General features: G+C 41.4%; 1 protein-coding gene across 1 annotated transcript; it reads right to left on the minus strand.

Moving 5' to 3' along the window:
• Window positions 1-3996: 3996 nt before the first annotated feature.
• On the minus strand, window positions 3997-26856 carry hibadhb (3-hydroxyisobutyrate dehydrogenase b). Its single transcript, XM_036539053.1, has 8 exons — window positions 26769-26856; window positions 21228-21388; window positions 20629-20738; window positions 20425-20546; window positions 9266-9399; window positions 9016-9092; window positions 6347-6503; window positions 3997-5367 (listed from the first exon to the last, which is right to left on the minus strand). Exons 1-8 carry the CDS (start codon window positions 26836-26838, stop codon window positions 5209-5211), a joined length of 990 nt encoding a protein of 329 aa, XP_036394946.1. The 5' UTR covers window positions 26839-26856; the 3' UTR covers window positions 3997-5208.

Consider the following 26856-nt stretch of genomic DNA (forward strand, 5'->3'; position numbering starts at 1 on the left):
TGACAGTGTAGGTCACATGACTCCCAGTGTCCATTAATTAGCAATATGGGGGCCAGATGCAGTCTGGCAGAACTAGCATTCAGTCCCTTAAAATGAGCGTGAGCTTGTCAGCCACCTACATGTAGCTAGTTGCAAGCTGCGTTCACAGCTGCGTCTAATATTAATACATTAAAAGTGATTCGCCATAGCACGCTAACCCACTTGATAAAATACTGTTGCATTGAGTTCAAAGGCAATATATCCAATACATTCTTTTATTGACACCAGCCTGTTCAGAATCATACAAGCTCATAAACAGAGCTGCATATTACAGACCACTTGACAGGCTAGCCTGCCCTATTGAAATCCCAGTTTTAGTACCCCTGATTATGCTTTCAGACTCATTTAACACATTCATCTCAACACAATTCTGTCAGCTGGTTAATGCTGTTTCACAGTATCAACAGCTGTAACACAATCACACTATTCACTTATTAAACCCTTTTATGCATAACTATTAGCTACATAGGCACTAATATTACATTTCTCCACTCCTAGTACTATTTCCCAAAATTGATGTTATGCCCTTAATAGCTAGCTATCTGTCTACCTTACTAGGTCCGTATTTTGTTAGTTAAAAAGAAGTGCTTTGAATGTTTCTCACTTTACAAGTAACTATGTCTTAATAGCTTAATACAACTAGAAATATATTTTGCTTGTGCTCAACCTCCATAACCACTGCTTGCAGCTATATTATTTTTACTTCCATTGTTGGCTGTGGTGCATTATTCATATGCTCAAATTTGATGAAGGGCATCACCAGTGGCAGGGCAGACTTTGCTGCAGAACAGGAAGCTGGGATAGAAGTCGGGGGGTTGAATCATATGAGAATCTGTTGCTTCGGTCAGAGAGCCAGTGTGGAGACTTCCGGGATAAGCTTTAGGGGTGTGGGTTTATGATGGCGGTCTGTTTGCAACTTCTGCCTAGCAGATAACAATGCAGCACTTAAGTCTTAAGAAGTTAATGGAAACTTTATTGGTTTGTCCTAAAATCATGTGACCCTTGCACTCTCACTCCTTCTGCAACTCATTACAGGCAAGATCAGAAGCATGCCGCCTTTTCCTCCATCTCGCTCTCACACACTCACTAAAAGGCTTCTGTGTACTGTGGGTGAGAGGGGCATTGAGCATTGAGGGGCCTCTTTTCAGGTCAGTGTCAAATTTATAATGCTTCTGCAGCCTCCACATTATGTAGCTCTGTCCACAAACACACTCAGGTATAACTGCTTCAAATTAGATTTTCCTGTTTGTATTGACACGGTCAAATAGAAAAAACTACAGCTCAAATAATACAAAGTTCAGACCAAATTGAAAGCGTATAGCCAAATGTTCAAGTTTTGCACAAGCATGCGCATAACACACAACTGGCTGAAATCAAAGCCTGTCGATGAAGTGGTATCAGTGCTGAAAAGAAATGAATTTATACTTCACAATTTATATTTCTCAGCTTGTATTACTGAATGTAATTTTTGTATTTGACATTGTATTTTACCACCTGAAATTCAAGTTTAAAGAACTTACATTCATCTTTGCTAATTCAATCTTAAATTAATTTTTTTTTTCCCAAAGCACGGTGACATTTTGCTGAATTGCACCCCATCCTTGTAGGGACACAGCAGTAAATTTAAAAATATTTCATAGAGATAAATATGTTGTAATAGGGTATTAAAACATGAAGCGTCACTTTTACTGTTGTTGAGTATGGTATTGAAGAACACTAGTATTAAGAATAATAACAGACATAGTAATTACACTCCCAGCTGGCTATTAATGTATTTATTAGTAAATGATGTATATGTAGTTGATCACACATGTACTGCCTCTTTATTGCACTACTGAATTGTGACGCTTCAGTTCTGTGAAATGTGAAATTTCTGTGAAATTTTTAACACTACTCTTCCCACACATCTTATTAGACCTACATATGAATATAACCAGCTATATGACCTGTGCTGTATACCATACACATACCATACGTACACTGCTTGAGGTTATATGCACTTGTGTGCGTCTTTGCACGTCGCTAGATTAGTCATTGAAGTTATTACATTATTCAAGCTTTCCTCACATGATAACAACCAGTATCGCCTTATCTGTTCAACACCTTCATTACATTATCCAGAAGTTATTACATTTTCCAGTTTTATGACATTATAAATACAAATTGTATTACATTTTCTGGAGTTATTACATTATCAGTTGTTACACTCCTCAAATTCAGGGAAAAAAAAACATTACTTATCAGCAGCTGGAGAAATACCTAGCTAATAGACTTTAGTCTGAAAATATATCCACATCAATGGCTGTATGTAGTTTGTAAGTACAGGTTCCTGAAGTTAACCTTCACTCACATATTTAAATAATCCCAGTGTAGGTGACTTCCAAGGTCTTCCAAAGTCTTTAGAGTTGCCTTTGAAAACATAATTCAGCAAGTTTCAGAAAGGAACACTCTTTAAGGTGGTTACCTAACATGTCTGTCCTTTCAAGGTGCCTTCAGAATGTGCAACATTACCATTTAGAACATGGCAAAAGTCTCCGAGAAAGGTTTTGGTCCGTTTGCCCCTTTAAGACATGTCTGTCAACTAGAGCCTTAGCATTCTGCAACTTTGGTGAATACCTGTATTGGACGTATTCATGAAGGTGAGATGAAAAGAAAACCTCAGTGGTTTCCCTTTCTCTAGTGCAATTTGGCTATTCATCTCTAATGCCACCTCCACCGGTGTTCAGAACCTTAATGTTTTACTTTTCCTTCTAAAAAATGTGCAATAATTTGTGATGGGGCCAAACACAGTGAGGGGAGCTTTGACAGAATGTGCATTCAATCAGGAACATTCCTTTACCAAGAACAGAACAGAGACAAGCTTTTTCAGATAACTGATATCATCTCAAAATATGTGAAAGATCATTGTTTTCCACTATCTCTCAACAGGTATGCTTACCTGCAAACATACAGGAGACATGGGAAAGGAAAAATGCAAGATGTACCGTGACATATGTTGGCTTGAAATGTGCAAGCAAGCTAAGCTGGGATCAAGGCAGGCTTTCCACACCATGGATACTCTGACAAGTCTCACAATGTACGCAATACCAAAACCGAAATGAAAACAGCTTTAATACAATAAGAGATAGTCATTTCCTTACAGACACTGTAAGCACTGATTATTTTGCCAGCTTTTCCATTGTCTGGGGTCCTGTTTTCATACATCAGGCAGAGCAGACTCCCTGGCCTTTATGGTGTGCTGTAGGGCTGATATAGGAGGCAGAGTGAATGGACAAGACATACATGATGATATTAAGGGTCAATAATTCTGAGCTGGCAGTGGGCAGCAATGTAGCATAGTGGTAAGGAGCAGGACTAATAACCAAAAGGTTGCTGGTTCAATTCCCCACAGGGGCACTGATATTGTACCCTTGGGCAACATACTTAACCCAGAATTGCCTCAGTAAATATCCAGCAGTAGAAATAGATAATGTAAAAAAAATGTAAGTTGCTCTGGATAAGAGCATCTGCTAAATACCAATAAAGAGTCACAGCTCACACCAAAAAATCCAAAGGTTTAAGAGAAAAGTATCAGACCTATGAAGAAAGGTAAAAAAAAAAAATGAATGAGAAGAAAGGAGCAGAAGCATGTGCACTGGAGTGGAGCCCCAGGCCTGTGTTTATTGGACACAGCAGTGTGATCTGTTTTTTTTTTTACACAAAAAGCAAGACTCAGTACAGCAATAAGGGAGACAGTACTAGCAGTACTGAGGAAGGCTTTGTCAGTTAGTTGCAGCAGATGTACAGTATGCGCTCCAGAGTTTTAATTCACTTTATTTACACAACACAAAGTAATCTACATATGTACACGCATTATAATCTGGTTCCCCCCCCTCCCCACACCCCAACCCTTGATTACCACAGAGACTAGGACCATAAGGTTTCTGATGAATAAAAAAAAAAACTTCAGAAGTGGTGATACTGCAGTGACACGTCTCTGGTCATCAGGAGGATGGGGATTCCTTGAAACTGCCGATCCATCCCTTGTGGTGTTCGCCGTGATCCGGGCCTGATGTGAGCATTGCTCAAACTCGTACCCCCCGCAGCCCACATGAAGCCTCCTCCAGTAACCCCATCCATGTAACAGGTTCCATGGTAACGTGTCAGGCTAAATCCTTTAACGCAAGGAATGACAAAAGTACAGAGAGGGGCCAGGAGAAATGAGGAGGTGAGCAAGAGGGGGGTAGAGTGAGACCGAAGGAGAGGGAGATATTTACTATGCAGACTAAGACAGGAGACAGAGAAGGGAGCAACGGAAGGAAGAGGGTAGATCATTTTAAAAATCCCCCTTCAACTACAAATGCAATATCTATTCTTGAGGTACCAAGGGACAGCCAGACACATCTCACACGCTAATCCTGTGTGACTGGGCAGTGAAGCAAAAGGCAAGACTCAGCCTCCACACAGCTTCTGAGTTCATGAGTATCACATTATTGAGAATGAACATCGATGTGTGATGGCCACAACAGACAGGTTTAATTTGGAACTTCTTAAAAGCACATGAAAACGACATATGAAGGATGTCCCAAAGTTTATCACTGTAACTTTTCACCGTAACTATTACCACCCCAAAGCAAAAAAAAAAACATAACCAAAAAAAAAAACAACAAACAAAAAATGTGAATACAAATATTTTTGAGTGATATACAGCCATTAAACTGATGTGTGGCATAATCTAAACATATGGAGCTGGTAAGTGTAGTTAAAGCGACTACACATTGAGTAGTCACTTGCAAAATATGCCACTCCTATATTTCAAATTGTGACATCATCACTATCATCATCATTATTTTTAAATCGTTATTACACGACAACAGAATTCATGACTCTCAGATTTGCTGACATTCACTGAATATAGGGCAAAAAAACAGACTGCTGCTTTTTCAAGGCAGGATCAAACAGGTAACAGAAGATTCCAAAAAAGGAAAGACAGAACTCATGTAATCTTGTCAAACACCTACTCATTCTACATTTCGCATCAATCACACGTACGACGAGTCCTCCCGCGCACACACACACCCTAACTGCACGTAACTCAGTCCTGTGTGTATATGCATGTGTGTGTGGGCGTGTGTTTGTGTGTGTGTGTGCGCACAGTCAGGGTCAGGTGAGGAGGGTGTTGAGTCCCCCTTACTGGCCCTCCTCCTCACGTAAGAATTGGAATACAGAGGAGAAGTCCTTGCTGGCATATCCACGCGCGCACATCATGCGGTAGATCTGATGCGCCAGCGCGCCCAGGGGGATCGGGGTCTTGGTGTTCGTCGCTGTGTTCTGTGCCAGTCCCAGATCCTGAGGAGATACGCTGGTTACCGATTGTACGTTAGTGCGCGCACATGTGTGTGCATGCCATAGCTTAAACACAACTCAGCTCGCAAATAGCACTTAGCGTTGTACAACACATCACTCAAATAACTGGTCTAAAATGAAAGGCGGGGATTCAGGAAATGGACACAAACCACCGGATGAATCACGCTGACCGAAGTTGTCAGTGTACCACAGTAGTCATGGCTCCCTTTTTGCTTCCGTTTGCTTTCTGTTCATTGCTTGAATGTAACAATTGTTTGAATGAGCTGAATGAGACAAAATCAATCTTTCATAAATCTGTCTGTGTTAGATGTGCAATGAATAACTATTGTTAATTTATTTGACTGAATCTCATACGCAAATAGACAAAGCCCACTGACACGTAGGTGTTGTTATATTTCTTTAATCATTGAGACAGTTCCATTTTAATTCAGTTGTATCACTGCCTACCACTGGGTTTTGGCTAAATGATTTTTATCTAAGTACTATCACTAGGTTCACCCCAGTCATGTGTTCGAGTTCACTATTCCGTTGTTGAACATTTATGTTCAACAATGACTCTAGCTAAACTGGCCCATTCATGACAGTATCTACCAAGAATTCACTGATGTTTGATACCGCTTAGCCGCACAGCCAACTTTTCGTACAGCATTTAGGCTAATTGTAAATCATTCTTTTCAATCAAAAAAGAAGGTGAAAGCAATGGTACACATTTATTTTTATAAATGTGGTCATCATGCAACTGGGTTCTGTGCCTGAACATTTTCCCTGCTCCATTCACACTTGGAATTCATTACTAGGTCCGAAACATGGAAAATTGCTGTGGGTAAAATCGCAATATTCACGCCGTGCACCCCATTTACACCAAACCGCTTAGTGGAAAAATACAGGCATTTTAGAGGAACTGGGTCTGGTGTGAACATGGGTTAGACAAGAACACAAGGAGACAGATAGGACCACCCACCTTGGCCATTAGCGTCGTGCCGAAGCCACCTTGGTAGTTGTTCCCAGACGGCACACCCTCCATCACGCCTGGGACAGGGTTGTACGTGTCACTGGACCAGCAGCGTCCTGAGCTCATATTCAGGATCTTGGCCAGCAGCTTGGGGTCAAGTCCTAGCCTGTTGCAGCCAGACAGAGAAGAGAGTCAATGTCCCCCCTATACATCAAGGAGGCTCATCAATTTTAGATACATTGCTCCTGGCAACCCACAAAACAGTGGATTTGTTTTTTAAGTTTTTAAGTTCTACTACAGTTCCAGGGCCAAATGTGGCCAGCCATGGATGTGCTGTTGGCCCTTTGATCACTGAAGAACAAACAAATGATGACAAAAAATATATTGCATACATCAAGAACTACAACCACCTGGACCTTCAGCACAATGGTATTCTATATAAAGGACACTGGCACTGTGAGTGTGTATATAGTAGAACTGGCTATTAACCTCTTTTTCTCTTGTTAATATGGACCAATTGTTCCTAATTGTGACTATGGACCTAAAATGTATTTTTGTATCTGTTTAACAAAACATACCTTCTAAACTGATCACAAAATAAACATGAAGTAATGATGTGGTTTTCTGAATGTGATAATACCTATGCGTATTTTAAAATTGTATGTTTTTATACACATATACATACTGCTTCTTTATACTTTTTTATCAGAAAGAAGAGAAGAATGTCTGGCTTGGCAGAGGGACATTTCTGAGAGACATTCCGAGAGAACCAGAATTCTCAGTGGAGCTCTTAGACAATCAGTCTGCAGGCCTGAGAATAACATGGACTGAGCCAAGTATGGCAGTATAATACTGTTATTGCTACACACTGAGATGCCCAGAGTAAAGTGTGACAGAAAAACACACACAGAACAACCTGAGCACTACAAATTACTGGAGTATAGCAGTCTGCAATGAGTAAAGCAAGGTATAGCAATGTGAACACTATACCTTCAGAGGACCAGAGTATAGCAGAGAATACTACACCCTGAGAGAACTGGAGTATATCACTGAAAATACTCAACAATAAAAGAACGAAGTATTGCATAGCGTCCTCCACTCCGCCCCTTGATGAGAGCTTAGCGCTGGTCTGCCAGTCCGCTATGGTCTCTCATGTTTTAATGACAGTGTGGAATGAACCACATCAAGTGCCATTCAACAGAAACTGGCTCCTGCTGGGAAGCTTTCAAGTACATTTTGTTCTCCACAAGACTATTAAAACACTACTATTCATTAAGGCAGTCTTCATCACATATTCTTCTGCTGTTGATCTGCTGTAGCAGGCTGTCAGCGGAGAAATGAAGAGACAGACCAGTCTGAGTCATGCTGGAATGACTAAAACACCCTACACCTTTTACTGCACTTGCATCAGCTCCAACAGCCTTGATCTAATTTGTGCTTCCAAGAGATTTCCAAGAGCCCTTACTTTTTATCTTACAGAACAGTAGTCCCATGCTATCACGAGATGACAGGTGATATCAGCCATGGTATTAAGTAATGGCATTCAGTTTTGCTAAAGTTAACCTGGAGGGAAAAGAAATGAATTGTCCTTCAGAGTCTGTTGTTCAGGGATGTCATTCTCTGCTCCCAAAGATTAAGGTTCAAATCAACAAATTAATTTGTATGGACAGACATTTGAATGGGTAGAATTACTGCAGAGGCTGATACTAGGTTCTTGAGAATGATAAATGTTACTACAGTTACAAAACTGACTGGGAACATTCACCTCTTTTTGCATATGAGCCATGCAATAGGGAGAATGATGCACTGCTCTTGGCACCAGAGCCTTGACAGCCTGTCAATCTCCAGCTGGCACTGAAACACCCATAAGGCATCTTCTAAAACTATCTAGTAGACAGGGGCATTTGTTGATTTATTTAGCCTTTCTAAATTTGTACAAACTTTATCAAACATCCGTTGGTTTTTTGTACTGAAGACAAAATCAAGGCACATGACACAGATGTAAAAAGTAAAAGCTTATTAGTTAACTGGCAAACTAGGTCGCTACTATTTGAAGGATTAAACCTGGAAGTTGAACAAACCAAGAAAAACCAGAAAGAGCTAACTAGCTACAGAATTATACAGCATGCATCTAGCAAGCTATGGTCATTGGATCAAGAATCAAGTATCAAGAACACTCCTAAAGGTCCTCTGAATAGAAAAAAAAATATGCAAAGTATGCAAGCTAAACAATGATCTTCAAACTCCCCAATTACACAACTGTTAATTCGCTCTGACATGGCAGATTTTTTAATTAATAAAAACGTACACATAAAAACCATAGCTCAGTCAGGATTAATGGTAACATGCATTAATGGTGCCTCAATACAGCAAATGGCTGTTAGTTAGCAAATGGCTCTGTGATAAGAAAATAAATGCTGACGCCTCTAGTAAAGGAACTACTCAAGTCCCATCCTACTTCCTCAGCTGCCAGTAGCAACTGCAAGATACTGTCTTGACAGGAGCTAGAGGCCTGAAAGAGCCATATTACTTATGATTTCATACCTATGTACATCTGATGTCTCCTAACACACTTTGCTTTAATTTGTGGTACCTGTGTACAGATGTGTTATACTTGACCCCAGGTGTACTGCTCATGAATTCCGAGAGTACTCTACTTAAGCAAAAGTGTACTCTACCTGATGCCGAGGTTCATGGTCTCAGCAGTCCCGATCATTCCGATTGCCAGCAGCATATTGTTGCAGATCTTAGCAGACTAGACAAAATGCACATACAAAAACACAAATCAAACAGGACTCTACAAATTCAAGATAAATCCACACACAGATTCCCAGCATCTTTTCCCTTTATTGTCACTAATGAGCATGCAATATAACATGCTACTTGATAGCCAGCTGTGTGTTCGTTCGTGAAGCAGAGTGTGTTTACCTGTCCGGTGCCGACCTGACCGCAGTACACCACATTGGCCCCCATGCAGCTCAGAAGCTCCTTGGCTGCAGTGAACTCCTCTTCTGCCCCACCCACCATGAAAGTGAGCTTCCCTGAGCTTGCCGCTCCCACACCTAGCAACATCACACTCTTTTGACTACACGGGAAAATGAGGTGCTTACACATCACTCAGTAATTGGTGTCACATCTTCTACACAGCATGTGAATATATTACAATTTAAACCCCCCGGCTAACTCTTTCTGTGAATGTCACCAATGTTTGGATATGTACATTTGTGAATTTACAACTACTGAAGGTAAAACAACCCTGACAAAGGTCTAAACTGATTGTATTGAGTCAAACTCCAGTGATCTTCTGTGAAGGGAGAGGGAAATCCATAGGCTGCTACAAGTTTGATAATTTACCCATAATGCCACGTGTACACCTCCCTATAGCATATCACAGTCACTGAACAGAGCTTCACAAATGAAAATGGTGATAATCCCAGACGAAAAATTTGTACACTACATACAATCTGTACAATGTGCACAAGATTCACTGCCACCACCACCCCAGACCTCCACTGATACTGCTCTGCCAAGCACCAGCAGAGCAGAAATACCATCCTGTGCAGTTCTAGTTAATACAATAAAGGCCTACAGCTAAACCATCGTTAACTGGCAAGCATATCAATTATAGTCTCACTCTAATTTCACAACCCAGAGGAAACCCAAGTCTCTTAACAATCCCACAAAAGTGCCAGCTCAGGCCTTCAACACTCACTTCTTGGTTTCGCAAACCTGAGAAACTGACTGGATCTTTCTCTTTCCTTTTACAGTGAAATAAGTGACGGAGAACAACATTTAGAGCTTTTATTACAGTACTTTGAAGGATAAACACGTGTGTGTAAGCACCCATGAGAAATAGGGGCTCCAGTTTGGCTGCGTTTCAGAGTTTTGGTTCAGCTCATACGGCAGTGCCTCCTGCAACGTTATGAGCGACATTTAAGCATGTGGATTTTTTTTACTAGCAGCGGATTAAATTTAAATGTACATTTGTAAATATAATAAGGTGCTGAGACTTTTCCCACGCTGCCGTTTGGAGTAACCACGCCTGCTAGACTGACCTCAGCATCTCCCACCCAAGACTCAGACCCAAACTATCCCTTCCACAGCTATGTACACCTTCATAACGGTAGACATATCACCTTTGTGCTACAATATTTATTAAAAAAAACAAGGCCAACTGAGATTCACTGTGTAAAAATGAACAATTATTTCTCACAGACAGAATGCAAAGTGAACTAAAATCAATGCAACTAGATGCTGAGTCAGGCAATCATTTAAATATATGGCCAAAATAAAAACAATATCTGTGACACTGCGTGGAACACTGTTTTGTGGGAATTGTGGGAAACTGCTCTCAAAGAAACACTGGAACAATGACGTAACCAGTGAAGTCAGCTCCAGCAGCACACACACACACACACACAGAAAAGTTTATAATCGCCCTATGCAGCCTCAAATGTGGTTGAGCCACAAGTACATTTAAAGGCAAAAACTTTCTCAAACAAAAACACAAACCAAGCTTAAATTGATAGAATAATAAGTTAACAAAATCACACATGAAAAGCAGCCTTTTCAATATTGCGCCCGCTGACCTAAAGCAAATGGGTCTCATTTTACAAAACAGGCTTTTCAAATATCAGGCCATGTTCACGTGTGTTCTGAGTGATTCCACCCCTCCCCCCTCAAATGCCAAAACAGAGGCGCACAGAGACATTATGACACTCACTGAAAGTTTACAAATGAGAACAGAGAAAAAGACATAAGTAAACAGGTAGACATGCACACAGGCATGCACTGCTTACTGCTTACTCATACCTTGTTGTCAACTGGACTCAACCCAATGACCTGTGTTTAAGACTTCATGACAGAGACTTATTTAAGACTGAGAAAAGAAAAAGGCGTAACTAGACTTTCTCACACCTTCCACACAGCAACAAACAGCTCAACTAATAATGCCACTTTCACACAGAGATCCAACTCCAACCCAGGATTTGAATCTAATTTTTCCCCACTATGGCCCTTTGGAATTTCCTGCATCGCCCCAGTTTACACCAGACTACCGCAATACCAGGTTTGCAAGTTAAAAATGCACAAAATGATCAGAAAAGACAACGCTGCTAATCTGAGTTCAGTACATCTCTTAAATTAGTTTTCTGGTGCACAAACAAAATGGCTGAATACATACGAGATAATGGTACCCACAGAGTTCAGATAAGTAATTTTAGGGTTAACACATTAAGATATATGTGATTTTTTTCCTTTTCTCAAATCACTCACAGTCAAGGATCCTAACTGCAACCCATCTTGCTCCCTTTTCCGCATTAAGCTTTTTCTTTCCTTGTGGAGTCCTGACCATTTCAGTAAGATATTCACAAACCTGCTAGCTTGTTTTTTGAGACTGACAGCTAGCTAGCTTGATAGATTCACTTTTTGTGTTCTTATGGAATATTGAGTTATTATAGCTTACAGTGCTACAGTGACACACAGGACTCTGAAATGCAGACAATTACTTAAATATATTTGCTGTATAATTCTACTTCGTTCAGCTGTATGACAGAGGAAAAAAGTGGCAGCCTAAAGTTATTTCAACTGACACTGTTCGGACACGTTTCTAAGATTTTATACTTTCAGTCTACTCTTTGACAGTAAATATAAGATGCCACTATGAATGCAATTCCATGCAATCTTGTGACTCCCATTTATGACGCACTGGTTTACTCGAATGAATTATGAGAGATTCAGACAGACAAATCTGAACTTGAAGTCAGCAACAATATCTGCACAAGAGCAGAGCTTCTCTGATATCCTTCATGGCATGAATAGTGAGGGTAGGTGCAACCAACAATAGGGGTGTGCCATCTACAAGTACTGAATCCCGGAATCCCCTTTTACACTGTAGCAAACCTGGGAATTTACTAGTTCAGGCCCAGATGCGAAGCCAGGCAGCGTTCCCAGGTACGATAACATGGAAATTACCCTTTATACCAAAAAAAACTGGCAATCCCCAGAAAGACCTTGTGTTCCCAAGCCAGTGTAAAAGGGGTCCAAGCAAGGAAAATAAGATCAAATAATCAGGCAGTGCCTGAGACACTAACAAAGTGTGGGCCAGAGGGGGGCTGACCCCACACGCCAGCTGATGTGAAGGACAAGATTACCACAGCCTGACCCAACAGCTGCTGGAGCCACACACTGACAGCACCTCCCTCAGCATGGGCCTTCTCATGCAAATGAACTCACTCAAATGCGCTTGTCACCACTGGTAAACTATGCCTCACATTTCAGCTGACAAGTGCTGCAACCCATCGCCACGTTGACACGGTCACCAGCCCACAACCCACAACCTCAAAACTGGAAGCTCCATTCCCAACTCCTCCCCCAGCTGCAAGGTTTGACCAGGCTCATCTCATCGATCCTGTGACTGCAATTTCAGGCAAGTCAGAACACCTGCACAATGAAGTACACTGAGGTATGTACAGAAAGTACATGAAATTGTGTGAATACATAAAATGACAAAGGCTTTTTTCCAAATACAGAAGTCTAATATGCAAATGTTCTATTTAGAGAAACTTCCACAGCAATAACTATCAAAAATCATTATATTACATTACCGTTATAGTAAACACCACCACAAAGAACAATAATAATGAACTGTACTGATACAGCACCTTTCTTGGATCTCAAAGCACTCTGTAGTGAAGGAGGGTAACTAACCTCGACCAGCACTAACATGTAGGACCCACCTGGGTGACGCACGGCGGCCATTTTGTGTCAGAACACTTGCCAAACATCCGTATAAGGTGGAGGAGTTTATTTCGCCATTTATACTGAGGGATGATTAAATGGACACGCTGAGAGAGCCAGATCTGGAACACGGCCAGGACACTGGGAAACCCCCTGCTCCTCACAATCAGTGCCAGGGTTTTCCCCGCCTTTTAAAGCACTAGGCAATTTTTATCATTCCACCCAGTTGGCATGATGTCAATAATTCTGCCCTAGGTGTCTTTATGTAAAATTCCTATCATAAATTATTGCAAACTGGTAATTATATGAACTGATAAGATGCAACAAGATAAACAAAATGACTTCTACTATAAACACATTTATGCGAGTAATCTGAGCTACATCTCTATGAATTTTCTCTTCAATAAAAAAAACCTTTTGCGGAAATCAAATATGTGAGATCTGTAAAGGTCAAATGATTTGACTACTCAAGTGAACTTAAATCACACCATGAGAAGCCAAAGCCATTACTTTACCTTACTGTTGGCAATTGAGAGGTGTAACAGATTGGAGATGGAAACTTCACATGCTTAAGAAAAGGCCAAGAATTTGAAAACTAATCCCAGGGAAAGTGTTTGGGTGTATACACCAAGCACACATCTAGTAATTGCACCTTACATGATCGATTTACGAATGTGCGTCCAAGCAACCATTATCCCTGGCTCTTATTTTTTCATGAACCATGAAAGGCAACTTTTAAATATCTCACTCTCACTCAATCTCACTAGATCATGGTGACATGAACGCAGCAGCCAATTCTATCTGTAGTTTAAAAAAAAAAAAAAAAAAAAAGCATACTGGTTGGCACTATAGAATCCACATATACCCAAAAAACAAGGGCACACTGAAAAAATGCCACAGCACATTTAAAGCACAACAGTTAGTAATTGTAGAGATGGAGGAATGTGGTATAATTACTGTTAGCTAATGGCCCTGGGGCTCGTTAGCTTCTCTCTATTTTTACCCAGACGCGCCACCACCCTGCTGTGACGTCAGACTGGGTTTGTTGTGGGTCCCATTGCATGCGGACACGTTTAATGGGACAGACACGGGATTTTATGAATAATGCATAATAGAACGGCTGGGCTAGACAGCCGGTCAGCGAGAGAGTGGCCTCACATTTTTACTATTACTGCTGCAGCAACTGAGATCAGAGCTGAGAAGCTTTGTCTGCGCGTCTGCCAAACCTCGGTGACGCATTCGAGGAGAGAGCTACGATGAAATTAGCTGCTTGGTTAAAAAAAAAAAAAAAAGTTAAACACTGTTGTTTACACTACAGGAAACTAGCAGATAACATACTAATTAAGAAGAAAATCTAAACTAAAAAAGAAAACAAGCCAGTTGAAACGTCAATCACGACACTTGAACAGTATGAAATTTTTCGAGGTAACGCCGATTGCGTGGGCAGGCACGCACCTGGATGAACAGCAAATCACAGGAATTGAGGTTTAAATTTTGACACAACACGTCTGAACAATGTGACTGTTTAATTCTTGGATCAAATATTACATTGCTTTCCCCAAAGCATCAGGCAGTGCTTTTTCCCTCAAAACATATGCTTTAAATATTCAACATGCTACATATTTGGATGCAAGTCAAAACTGCTAACTTGAATGCTACAAGATGACAGGTGGCCTCAACTGATTAAAGCAACACCAGTGGAAAGAGTGTGCATTCCACAGCTGGGCTGTATAGGTACAGTGGTAGGAAAATGGATAAGACTACCTGCAGTGACCATGTCAAAACATGTATCAATTTAGGCAAATGTCCAAGGGACCAAGGTGGAGTTACGATGGCAATTTTAAGGTTACAGCAGATAATAAAGGGGAAGCACCACACTACTCCTATGATGCTAAAAGTATGGTATCAGGGCTACCTAGTGGCTGCGCCATTTCTGGTGCTTGTTCCTATGGCCCAAGTTTGAGCCCAGCTGCATCACCTGCTGAAAATGAGTGGCTGCCCACAGCTGCAGAATGCAATAGGTTTCCCTCTGTCAGGGTATGAAACAGATGGGGATGCGAATTACCACAACGATAATGTTCAAAACTTTGACATCGTCTACGGTGAAGAAGAAAGTGGTGATTTTTCCCCAGGGAATGCTGGTGATGATTTGTGACGATGCGGCTTGTAACACAGAACAGCTTTAAACACTCGTTAATTTTGTTAAAATTTTAGACTAACTGGTTATAAAACAATTACTTGTTTTAAAGAAGCCTAAAATAGTGCTCTGGCTTGTTATGGGGGAGGGCACTGATTCCTTAAGTATAAATATAACAACTCATATTTTATTTTAAACAATTATTGCAGATTTCTCACATTACCATATTTAACAGAGGCAGGCGATGTCAGAAACACTGTGTGCAAGATTCTCATCAGGGAATTCAAATTTTCCCTGACTGGGCAAAACTTGGAAAAGACCGCCAGCACGTCCACTCAAATGTAGCCACTGAAAGGTGGCCCATTCTTCAAAGCAGCATGAATTAGCCAATGAGAAGCTGCCTCCAGGAGGGTAACATTAAGTGGTTGATGAGAATCGCGAGCTGCTCAAAAGACTTCAAAGCTTTCAACTCTGCCAAGACATTGGTGCACTTTGCAGCCTTTCAGATGTGGAGTCTTAGATCTTAGGACTAGCTGCAATAGCTGCAATATTATTGTCTTAATAGGCCTAGACATTCCCAACTAAACTTTAGACAGCAAAAGATATCTAATTTGCCTATTTTAAGGCTGCAAAAGATGCCATTCACATGCTATTAAATAAAAAAATATCTTTATCAATAACGCATTAGGTTTTGTTTTGAAACATGGATAAGAATGTATTCACATTACTGTTGCAATCAGTGTGTATTAGGTGTGACTGGTAAATGGACTGTCCATGTTGACCTGCACTAATCATGTCTGGCAGACATAGTATTGTATCAGGTTACATTTTAAGGCCTGACAATTCGTTTTTGTGAAATAATTCCATGATGTACTGTGTTTTGTGTGTTTCATCTTTAATCAGCAACAAGTATTCTTAGCTCATGTAAGTCTATAGGTCAGAAACAGTTTACCACTCCATATTCTTACATGGTGCACACTCTTCTGCTCACTGCTAGTTATGTCATGTTTCTGTGTTCTGAAAAAAGATGTGTTTTAAACAATAATCAACATTTCAACTACTAGTCCTAAAACTGTTGAGCAAAACTGGTTTATAAACCTTTAACGGTTAATGAGTTAATTGTTATTAGCCCTGTCTGTTAAGGTGGAGTAATCAAATTTTTTGGGGCACCCCCAAAGAATAAAGCCTACAGCCACACCATTAGACCCATTTCAGTGTGTGTGTGGCCTCCTGTGTTGAACAACTCTCAATTCTTCCTCACCAGATTTGATTACAGCGCCACCTTCTGGTTCATAAAAATACATGTTAATACATCAAAGCAAGCTGATCTCCCTTCTTAGCCTTCCATTGATGTTGAAATCCTGAACCATGTACACACATTTACAGCTCAAGATTAGAACACACCAATTACAAATATATGGCACACCAGGTTACACTAAGACCTGTAAAGTAACCACCTTGTATTACATATCACATTATAGATGCAATCTACAGGAAGCCCACCCAGTCATACCTAGAACCCCCCAAGCTCAATGTAGTGTGTACAATTATTGCAGTTCCAAAACAGAACTAAAGCCAACCAAAAAAGAAGAGCAGAGGCTTTCTGCTTGTCCACTTGGAAAACTAAAAGATTCTATTTGCTCATTTGTAGGATCTGAATTAAATCTAATTTAAATGTGAGTTTTTGGGTTGTTTTTCAATTTTCAGCACGCCTGAACAGATCAAGCCACCCCAGCTGAGAAACACTGCTCTGTGTGGCACTAGTGCTAAGAATAACAACTGTGTAGACGTCTGGTTACACGTTTCACTGTGTCCAACCTCTGCAGCTTCAAACTGGGACATACGGAGTCAATTAACAGGCTCCCCACAAGAGTGGAGTTAAGAGGATTTAAAGATTTAGGAGAGTCTTGACCATGCCATCTCCACTGGCCAGGGACATGGAGACAGCCCCGCCCCAAACACACACACACACACACACACACACACACACACAAGCATACACAGGGACCCCACCCTAGAAAAATCCCTTGAACGCTAACTCTGCCCATGGTGAATTGGGTGGGGGTATGAGGTAGGCCTGCTCAAGATGCTGTAACTCCCCCCTCCCCGCACACCCATTGACCCCCCTCCCAGCCAAGTTCAATGTGGGCCGGCAGGCCGCTTTAATCCTGCTGCAGACGCAGCTCAGCACCTCATCTGAGAGGGGCTCCTGCTCTGGAATGGGAAGGAAATGAGTACATCATTATCAATCTTCAGGACTGGGTCGTAAAACAGGGCTTTACTTCAGCTCAATAAGAGCGGGTCTCTGAAGGCTGAAAGACTGAATCAGACAGACATCAGGCCCTACTGGCTGCAGATCAGACGTCGGTCAGTAAACTCTGTGCAGCACTGTGTGCGTGTGTGCGGCTGTGTGTGTGTTTGGACCCCCAGGACTTGGCTCTAACAGCCTGCGTGTGTATGTGTGTCCGTGTGTGTATGTGCATGTATTTGGACCACCAAGACTTCACTCTAGCAGACTCTGTGTGCACATGTAACCCCTAGGCTCTGCGCTAACGGACTGTATGTGTATGTGTATGCGTATGTGTGCACGTACTGGTCCGTATTGCGCAGTTAATGTCTGTTTCAACAGGCCCACAGACTTGTATGTAATAGCTGGGGTTGGGTGAGAGATTGTTAAACTGCTGAGTGTCTGTCTCTCAAGGCAAACACAGTTATCTTACATCTACCCTGCACGCAATGTCAACTTCAGCGTCGTAAAGTCACGGAGGTTCTCCTTCTCTTTATGACCCTTTATCTCCAGTAAAGGCAGTGAGACAGGATGTGCCATTAAGTCTCTCTGTGCACATGAAAGGCAGCGACATGCGATATGCCATTTCAGCTTGAGGCCATTACTGACTGACATCAGAGTCCACTGGCCTGTGGACCATCACAGAGATGTCAAGGAGATGGCGGACCGCACAAGACAAAGCTTTCACCTCACACTCTTCGCTCTACACCAATCACAGACATCGACACACCTGGCGGTGGGCTTGATAGAGACCGACAAGTGCACCAGATCAACTGGTTCTACCAGTGCTTTGACAAAATGGAAAACTATTAAACGGCAACATCTGAAATACTGCTCCCCCACCTCCCTTTCCCCACCAAGTTCTATGGTTTAAATGAGGACAACCCAGTCTGAAAGTGAACTACAATAGTACAAGTAGTGTGTTGCTGTAGTAACCTCAAAGCAGGGTACTAGCAGCTACGTGCAAACTTTGGACTCAATTTATTTTTCACACAACAGTGCTACAGAACAACACATTCTTTCAGAATTCAGGAAAGGGAAGGCAGTGGGACAATGATGGACAGACATTTTGGGCATAAAAATGGAGCTGTTGCTCGTGGACTGCATTAAAGACCTCAAGGTCCAATGGGTTCAAATTGTGCTGCATCTTTCCTGTTTTTTTTTTTTAATTATACGCTGCAAGTAAAAATGCAGCCGCATAACCAGCTTACAAAATGTTAAAGCTGTAAAGCTGCCACCATTAAGAGTTTCCCAGAGTTATGTCTGTCAAGCAAATATAGTAAAGTAATGATGCAGCACTTACTAAAACATACACAGTAGCCTGCAGAATTATGAACAATGCTCATTGCTAACAGCAAATGAAATATGAGAGAGAGTGAGAGAGAGAGAAGGGGCTTCAGCAGAACCTGGCTGTGTTGGAGGAATACTGCCAGACCTGGGCCCTGACAGTAAACATAGACATAGACAAGAGCTATGAGATTTCAGAAAAAAGCCAGATCTCAGGTATATAAATTACATTTTTACTCTGAGCAACAGTAATCTGGAGCACACCTCCTGCTACACATACCTGGTAGTGACTACCAATGCCTCAGGGAAGTCTGACCTGGCAATGTATGTATTAAAGGAGAAAGCATGCAGAGCATTTTATGCAATGAAGAGGAGGCTCTACCACTTAAACACAGCAATTAAAATTTGGCAAAAAAATACCACTGTGTCATTCAGTCAATTGCTCTTTATGACAGTGAGGTGTGGGGTCCCATTTGCAAAACAAATAAATTGGGATAAACACCCTACTGAAACCCTGCTTGTAGAATTCTGCAAAAACATTCTGAAAGACCCCAATCAATACATTCAGGGCCAAATTAGGTATGTCCCCAATGGTTATCAATACACAAAAAGCACTAAAATTCTGGATCTAAAACACAGTGATCCAAACTCTAAATCAAACTACAATGCCCTGAAGTAATGAGAGCTGAACCCAGAAAAGAGTCCCCTCAGCTAGCTGGTCCTAAACCTCACTGAGCAGACCAACACCACCATTAGTCAGCAATAACAACTGCAATTCCAGTAAACCAAATTATAAAATGCCTCAAACATGCTTATATGGAATGGTGGGAAACACACACTAAAACCCAAAACAAAATGGAATAATACCTGACCCAGAAAGAGATTACACCCTGGCAGAATGTCTGACCATAGTCAAATAAAAACAGCAGGCAGACCAACCCTGACCAAATACCACCTAAGGGATATAATTTTACTTTATAATTTAATGTTGGTTGTAATACGTACAGTTGATTATCGTTTACTGCTTATCAATTTAGCTTGTACATATATGCATTTTCTTTTAATTTGTATGGTTGCATTCATTTTCTCTGTTAATCATGTTATTGCTTTGGAAATACAGCACTTGTCTGTCCAGCCAATAAAGTACCATTGAAGGAGAGAGAGAGAGAATACACAATTGATATTTTCATCAGATTTTCACCCACATTATGAAAAACACATTGTATTTGCTAGCCTGCAACTGCCCACAAAATGCTCTGTGAACAGGCCCTCAAATCAACTTTATTGTCCAGTTTCCCTATCCATTTTGACTGACTGTCAGAATGTCACCTATTTATGCTTTGCTTTTTGAAGCAGTACCTCCAGCTAGAACTATGACATCCCAGGACCAATGGTAATTACCAACAGAGCTGCTAGCAACTCAACTGCCAGTTTTGCTAACTTAGGAGTTCCACACCTTCACATCAATGTGTGGGTAAAACACACATCAGAATGAGATGGTACCCTCCCCATCTTCCTCAGTTAGCCAGTGAACATTCACACTGCGGAAAGGAGGGATTAGCATGCCACAGGGAGAAAGCACCGTGCTTGCTGAGAATTTGTCTATCAGAGTGCTGCACTAGCGATTGTAACTCTTACCCCCTGACACAGGTGCGTCCATGAACACGGCTCCCATTTTCTCGGCAGCAGCTGCCATCTCCTTTGACACAGACGGATCGATGGTGCTGGAGTCGATGAGCAGAGAACCCTTCTTCACCTTCCTGTTGGGTAGGAGAGATGCTGACAAACTGTATATGGGTACACTCATCAGTTCTGACCGGCTGAAAAGGGAATGATGCTTACTTCAGAATCCCGTTGGGCCCTGTGTACACATCGATGACATTGGGACTAGAGGGCAACATGGTGATGATGCGGTCAGCTTTGTCTGCTACCTCTGCTGGCGAGTCCAGAATCTGAGAACAGAGCAAACCCAGGTTAGGTTTATACAGGACCCCCTTTTCTGTACAGGCCTCTGCCTCATTACCAGCTATGACTTCTTCCCTTTCATCTCCTTCTACAAACTAAAGGTCACAGTCTGCACTTATATCAGTACTCTGGTACAAGTAAAAAGGGACCACTGCCCCTGTATAGTGATAACCACATACTGGCCCTACATACCTACAACCATACCACTGCTAGATACATACTGTGCATCCCTACTGACCATACATATCTCCAACATTACTAGCCCTGGATAGCTGTCCCAACACATGATATCCACAACCCTCATCTCTCTCCAAACCACCATACACCTGTTCTTTAGTCAAATCGAGGTTAACACATAGCACCTGCAGAAGAACTACACCACCAAGCTACTGAATTACATCCAGTTGTATTCAGATGGAGGAGATGCGGCGGTGTCTTTTGGTTAAAGCTGTGTGCACGCTATCTGCATGCCTCACCTGGGCGCCCAACTCCTGAAGCTCCTTGCAGGACTCGGGGAATACATCTGTGGCAATGATGGGGTATCCGTGCTTCAGCAGGTTCTTGGCCATGGGGTTCCCCATGTTTCCCAATCCGACGAAGCCCACCTGTGTCTTGGAGGCCATGGACCTGGAGGAGACTGGGACAGAAGGAAACACACCTTTCAATTTATAACAAACAGAAAAAAAATCCTTTACACAACAGAGAAACATGTAAACACCTAAAACACAGACACACTTATAAATAATAAAAAGTGTCACACACAGAGAATGCAGAGGCACACCTTTACAAAACTGTTCACAACTGAGAAATGCATTCTTACACACCCACATACAGAAAAACACTACGGTACATTACTGAAACAAACCTTACCATACATACCCACTAATACATAGGTAATATTTATAAATTCTCAATACACACCAATAGCAATTACGTAGACAACTGAAATCATATTATGTACTAATACAGCTAAAGTATACATGTGCACATCATTTACACAAATTAGACTAACACAGTTAAGCAACATCTCAAATCAAAGAAACAAACTGCTCATATTACTATTAAACTGGAAGTGGTGCAATTTTGCATGTAATGTAACATGCGTGTAATGTTTCCAGCAATGCAAGGGAACATTTCTACATGCATGAGGTGTAAACTTACCTGAGGCCCTCCCACAATAACACAGACAAACAGAAACACTTTGATAAACACTCTGATAATAACCACCAGCTGGAAACAGACACCACTGAAAACTCTCTTAGGTGAATAGGAAATGAAAATAACTGTCTGTTTGGCCTTAAATCAGATCTCTGTGTCTACACATGTCTACAGATTTTTGACTCTAGCTGGCCCACCTAGCAATCTGAAACCTCTACTATACTGGATGGGGAAAAAAAACTGGCATCAAACGCAAAATATGAACCTGTTTATTACACCTACACAACTCAATGTTACATAAAAAAAGGTTAAACCTCAAAAAAATTAAACAACTATATAAAAAGTAATGGCTACCATCTGTGTGCTGTCATCATGCCTGCGCGCACAACGCGGCTGGTCACACCGGCCTGTCCGGAAAATAATCGCATACCAGCGAATGGACCAGAAAACTCCAGAAGTTAAAATGTGTTCAGTATCAGAGGAACGCTGTGTACTCCTGTGAGCAGACAGCCGCTTCTCTCTCAAAGCCACTGCCACCACCGTTTCCCCACGTGAAATACTGGCAGTGGCTGTGGAGCTGCTTTTCGCATGCAATGTGGGCTATACCAGTGTTTCTCAACTTTATTCATTTCCGGGACCAGCTCGCTAAGGTCCTAATTCTTTGAGGACTGCCCAAGTATACAACTCCAAAGAGGAAAACAAACACAGTTGATATACCATTTGATATAAGCCTCTCAGATTTAACTGCTGCTACATGAAAATATGAAAGGTATATTTAATATAGCATATGAAGACATGAGAGCATATTTCACACATCATTAATAAACACTACATTAATCAATAGGTATTATTTTAACACTTACAAAACTTACAAAACATTGTCACATTTTTTTTTTTTTTTTTTTTTTGAAAGGACAAAAGAAAATAGGCTCTGACAACATACAACTCTGCTGTTACCAAATTTAAATGCTCTTCCATGATATTTTGCTTTAAGATCTGACTGCATCCAATCAGGAGAATCTGTGTACTGTATTAAAATGAAATAATCTAACAATGATATATTTCATGAAATACAAAAACTTTGATGGGTTTCTTCAGTTTAGTCTACTATGGCTAGATAGATCACAGCTGCACTTTACTGTATATGGCTAATATTCAGAAAAAAAAAATTGATCACTTCTCAAGTGACATGATACCCCAAAATAAATGGTATCAAACATGTTTCATGGTTAACTAAACAAATATACCTGCAAGCATCCAGTTGATTCTGCCAAACAAACCAGACATGAATCCTAAACCAATAAGCTGTAGACTATTACTGCTTTCTATACACACTTATCACAATGACAATGACCAGACAACACTGCACACAATACAGGTACAATCAGCCTACAACACTATATATATAACACCACACAGAAACAGGAACAGCAGCAGATAGATGAAAACCTCAAGTCAAACACATAATGCACAGTAGCTGCATTAATGTGGGAGAGGACAAAATGGCTAACATCCTGTAGTAGCACTATAAATGTATGAAACCCTGGGGACGGAGCCAAACTGTAACTCAATGAAAGCAGAGACGCATTTGCCAAAGGTCACAGTATAAATACACTGGGTGGGGCGGTGGGCGTGGGGACAGGGCCCACACATGCTCCTCCCTCACCCTCCTCTTCCTCACTGTGGCTGCCGGGTCACGCCCAACAAATACCTGCCCACCACAGGCAGCAGTTTGTCATCCGCAGCACTGACAACACTAAACACACTGACCAGAGTGCCTCATGTCCCACAGAGCTGCTGCTCATGGAACCGTTACGTCAATGGTGTGACTTCAGAGTCAGGACAGCTGAGCTCGGGGAACTGCAGGGTTAGGGATGAGGCAATCCATTAACAGTTGTGATATTCCATATTATGCGGATGGGATTTATTTTGACAAACAACTGATGAAAATTTAATATTGATGTGCAACTCACTAAAATGTGCACAGAGTACTATTTGTAAGATAAAAAAAAGTTTTTCCTCAAACCACACTTTTAATGCATGTATTGAAACTCAATTAAAATGGGATGGTCAAGGCTGTGTGGCTGCATGCATCGGATTTGCAGTGTCGACTTTAAATATTTCTAGTGATAAATATTTCATGCCTGTGAAGTGCCAAGTGAAACTTTTCATCACTGTAATGCGATAAAGATCTTTTCAAGGCCCCAGTGTTATGGAATGGACCAAATCCTGGACTCTACAAGCCTTTTCCACAAATGCCACTGTCAAAACTCGATGTAACACTTGATAGCAAACTGTCCTTCTCTTCTCAGATTGCAGCGGTGAGTTGGGTGTGCATATTTTTTCTGTATAACAACCTTACTCCCTGCCCCAACCTAACTATGTATTCAGTGCAACTACTAGTTCAGGCCCTGGGCCTCTCATGCCTTGACTACTGTAATTCCGTCTTTGCTTGCCTTCCTGCCTGTGCAATTAAACCCCTACAACTAATCCAGAGTGCAGCTGCATGTCTTGTCTACAATCTCCATGCATGTAGTCAAGTTACTCCCCTCCTCACGTCACTGGCTTCCTGTTATTGCTCGCATCAAGTTCAAAACCCTGGTGCTGGCATACAGGACCGCAAATGGGACAGCCCCGTCATACCTCGGTCTTCAAACCCTATGTTGCGTCAAGATAACTGCGCCCTGCATCTATGGGGCAAATGACTGTCCCGTCCCGACGAAGTCAGCCCTCTCAGACACAATCCCCGTCTGTACTGGTCGCTCAGTGGTTTAATGAACTCCCCACGGGGGTTAGGACAGCAGAATCACTGTGCATCTTCCATCGCTGACTGAAGACCCACCTCTTCAGACTGCACCTCGGTTCCACCTCACTCCCTGCCCCCTAACACCTGCTACCTCTGGCATTTGATATTTATTTCACACGTAGTGTTGTGATGCATTTTGGAGTCTGTGTTCGCGGGACTATTGTATCATAGTATACTTGGCTTCTGTCAGATCGCACAAGTTAATTTGTGGTAGGGCCTGAATGGTGTTATGCTCAGCATTGTTATGTTGTTAGCCTAGTCTGTCACTGTTGCTCATATAAATATAAATATGTTAATATAATATAAATTGACTGTATACACTTATGTTCTATTGTGCTGGAACTCACTCTGGAGAAGAGTGTCTGCTAAATGCATGTAATGTAATACAATCCTGTGATTGTTATATCTCTATTCTGGGTAGTAGTTATGCAAGGAAATCATGACAGCAGTGTGGAGTGATGCTGAGGGCTGACAGGTTGTATAGTGGTTCAGGGCAGAAGTGTGGACCATAAGTCTACATTTTTTGCATTCGAAATCACACAAGGAAAAGAGGTTGGCACATTTAAGCACCTGACAGGGTTGATAAGTGTGATGCTTTTCACCACACACTATGGTGAAACCACAGCTGAGTAGCAGGAGGAGCAACTGGTCATAACGTGGGCAAAAGAGAGGATAGAGCAGAGATTGCAAAGCAGTACTGAAGGTAAGGATGGAGGTCATGTAAGGGCAAAACTGGCAATATTCAAATGCTTTTGGAACTTAGGAACGTTACTTCAACAGTCTTCAACATATCACACAGAAATGGACCAGAAATCATCTCATACAATTACAAAGGAAGAAATGTATTTATTTCCTTGAACAAGCAGGCTTGTGGTTACAAGGCCCTTGGTGGTAGACTGTCTTCTCCAGCCACTACACAACATTACCACCCTTGCTGTGGCATCCCCCTCCACAAGACACACACACACACTTTTAGTTATACTGCTTCAAAAATGGAAATGCAGTTCTCATGTGTGACAGAAAAAAATCTTATCTCACTACCTGTACTAATGGAGATTCCTTGGCCACTAAACTTATGTACAGAACTTGTCAGCATGATTCATTTAACTGTTCTCCTTATCCCAGAGGACCCAGCACATGATCAAGGACATTGATAAAAGAGAAGAACTGTTTCAAATGCATGTATAAGAGCTGCACCCAGCCTCATGGTGTAGGCACAGTTTTGCTCTTACAGCTAAGCTTATGCTTCAATTTGGCTATGTAGCTAAAGAGAAAAATTGAATCTCCTCAGCTATAACACTCAAAATTAAATATACACTGTCAACACATTTGCATATTAAAAGAACAGACTGTAATCCTTCCTTGCAGAGCAGCATTTAGGTAAGTAGCTAGCTAAGTTAGCCAGCTAGGGTCCTCGCAAGTGTCTATATCATTAGCAAGCTAGCTGGCTACCTAACCCGTTAGCAAACTAACTAATAAACGTACTATACGTTACTGTATTTAGACAAAACGTAACCAATTAAAACATTTAGATAACAAGCCAATTAGCTATAACGTTAAGGCTAATGTTACCCCTTTCAAACACGTCATGTTGTCAAGAAAGCCTGCTAACTAGCTAACATAACTAACCTGTTGTAAACCTATCTGTTGAAGAAATATTTGTTAGCTAGATAGCCATTTTCATTGAGTATCTCTGAATAAGCCTGTCATTTAGCTAAATATAATGAATACCTAAAACTTGCTAAAGTTGATCGCCAAATGACCCACAAGTACAGGCAGTACAGTCTTGAACGACACTGCACAGGCAGCTGATTATATGTGAACGTTAGTTCCCTGCAAAGACAGCATACCTTCTTGGCTACTCAGCTAGCTACCTCCAACTTCACTAGCTAGCTAGTTACCAAGCCAATATTTAGCTTCATGCTAACAGACTAGCTAGCTAACTTGTTAGTTGTCCTTATTATCTTGCATTAGGAATGCAGCATTACGACGTAACTTATAGTACCACTTCTCCGATCAGGGCGGAATTTGTGGAAAAAGGAGAATACGTTACCCAGTGCAAAGTCGACATGCTTGTTCCACCTTTTCAATAAGTTTCGAGACCCTCTAAATAAGGCGGCCATGCTTCTTTTCTCTTGACC

This window comes from Megalops cyprinoides, chromosome 10 (assembly GCF_013368585.1).
Source record: "Megalops cyprinoides isolate fMegCyp1 chromosome 10, fMegCyp1.pri, whole genome shotgun sequence".
Classification (NCBI taxonomy): domain Eukaryota; kingdom Metazoa; phylum Chordata; class Actinopteri; order Elopiformes; family Megalopidae; genus Megalops; species Megalops cyprinoides.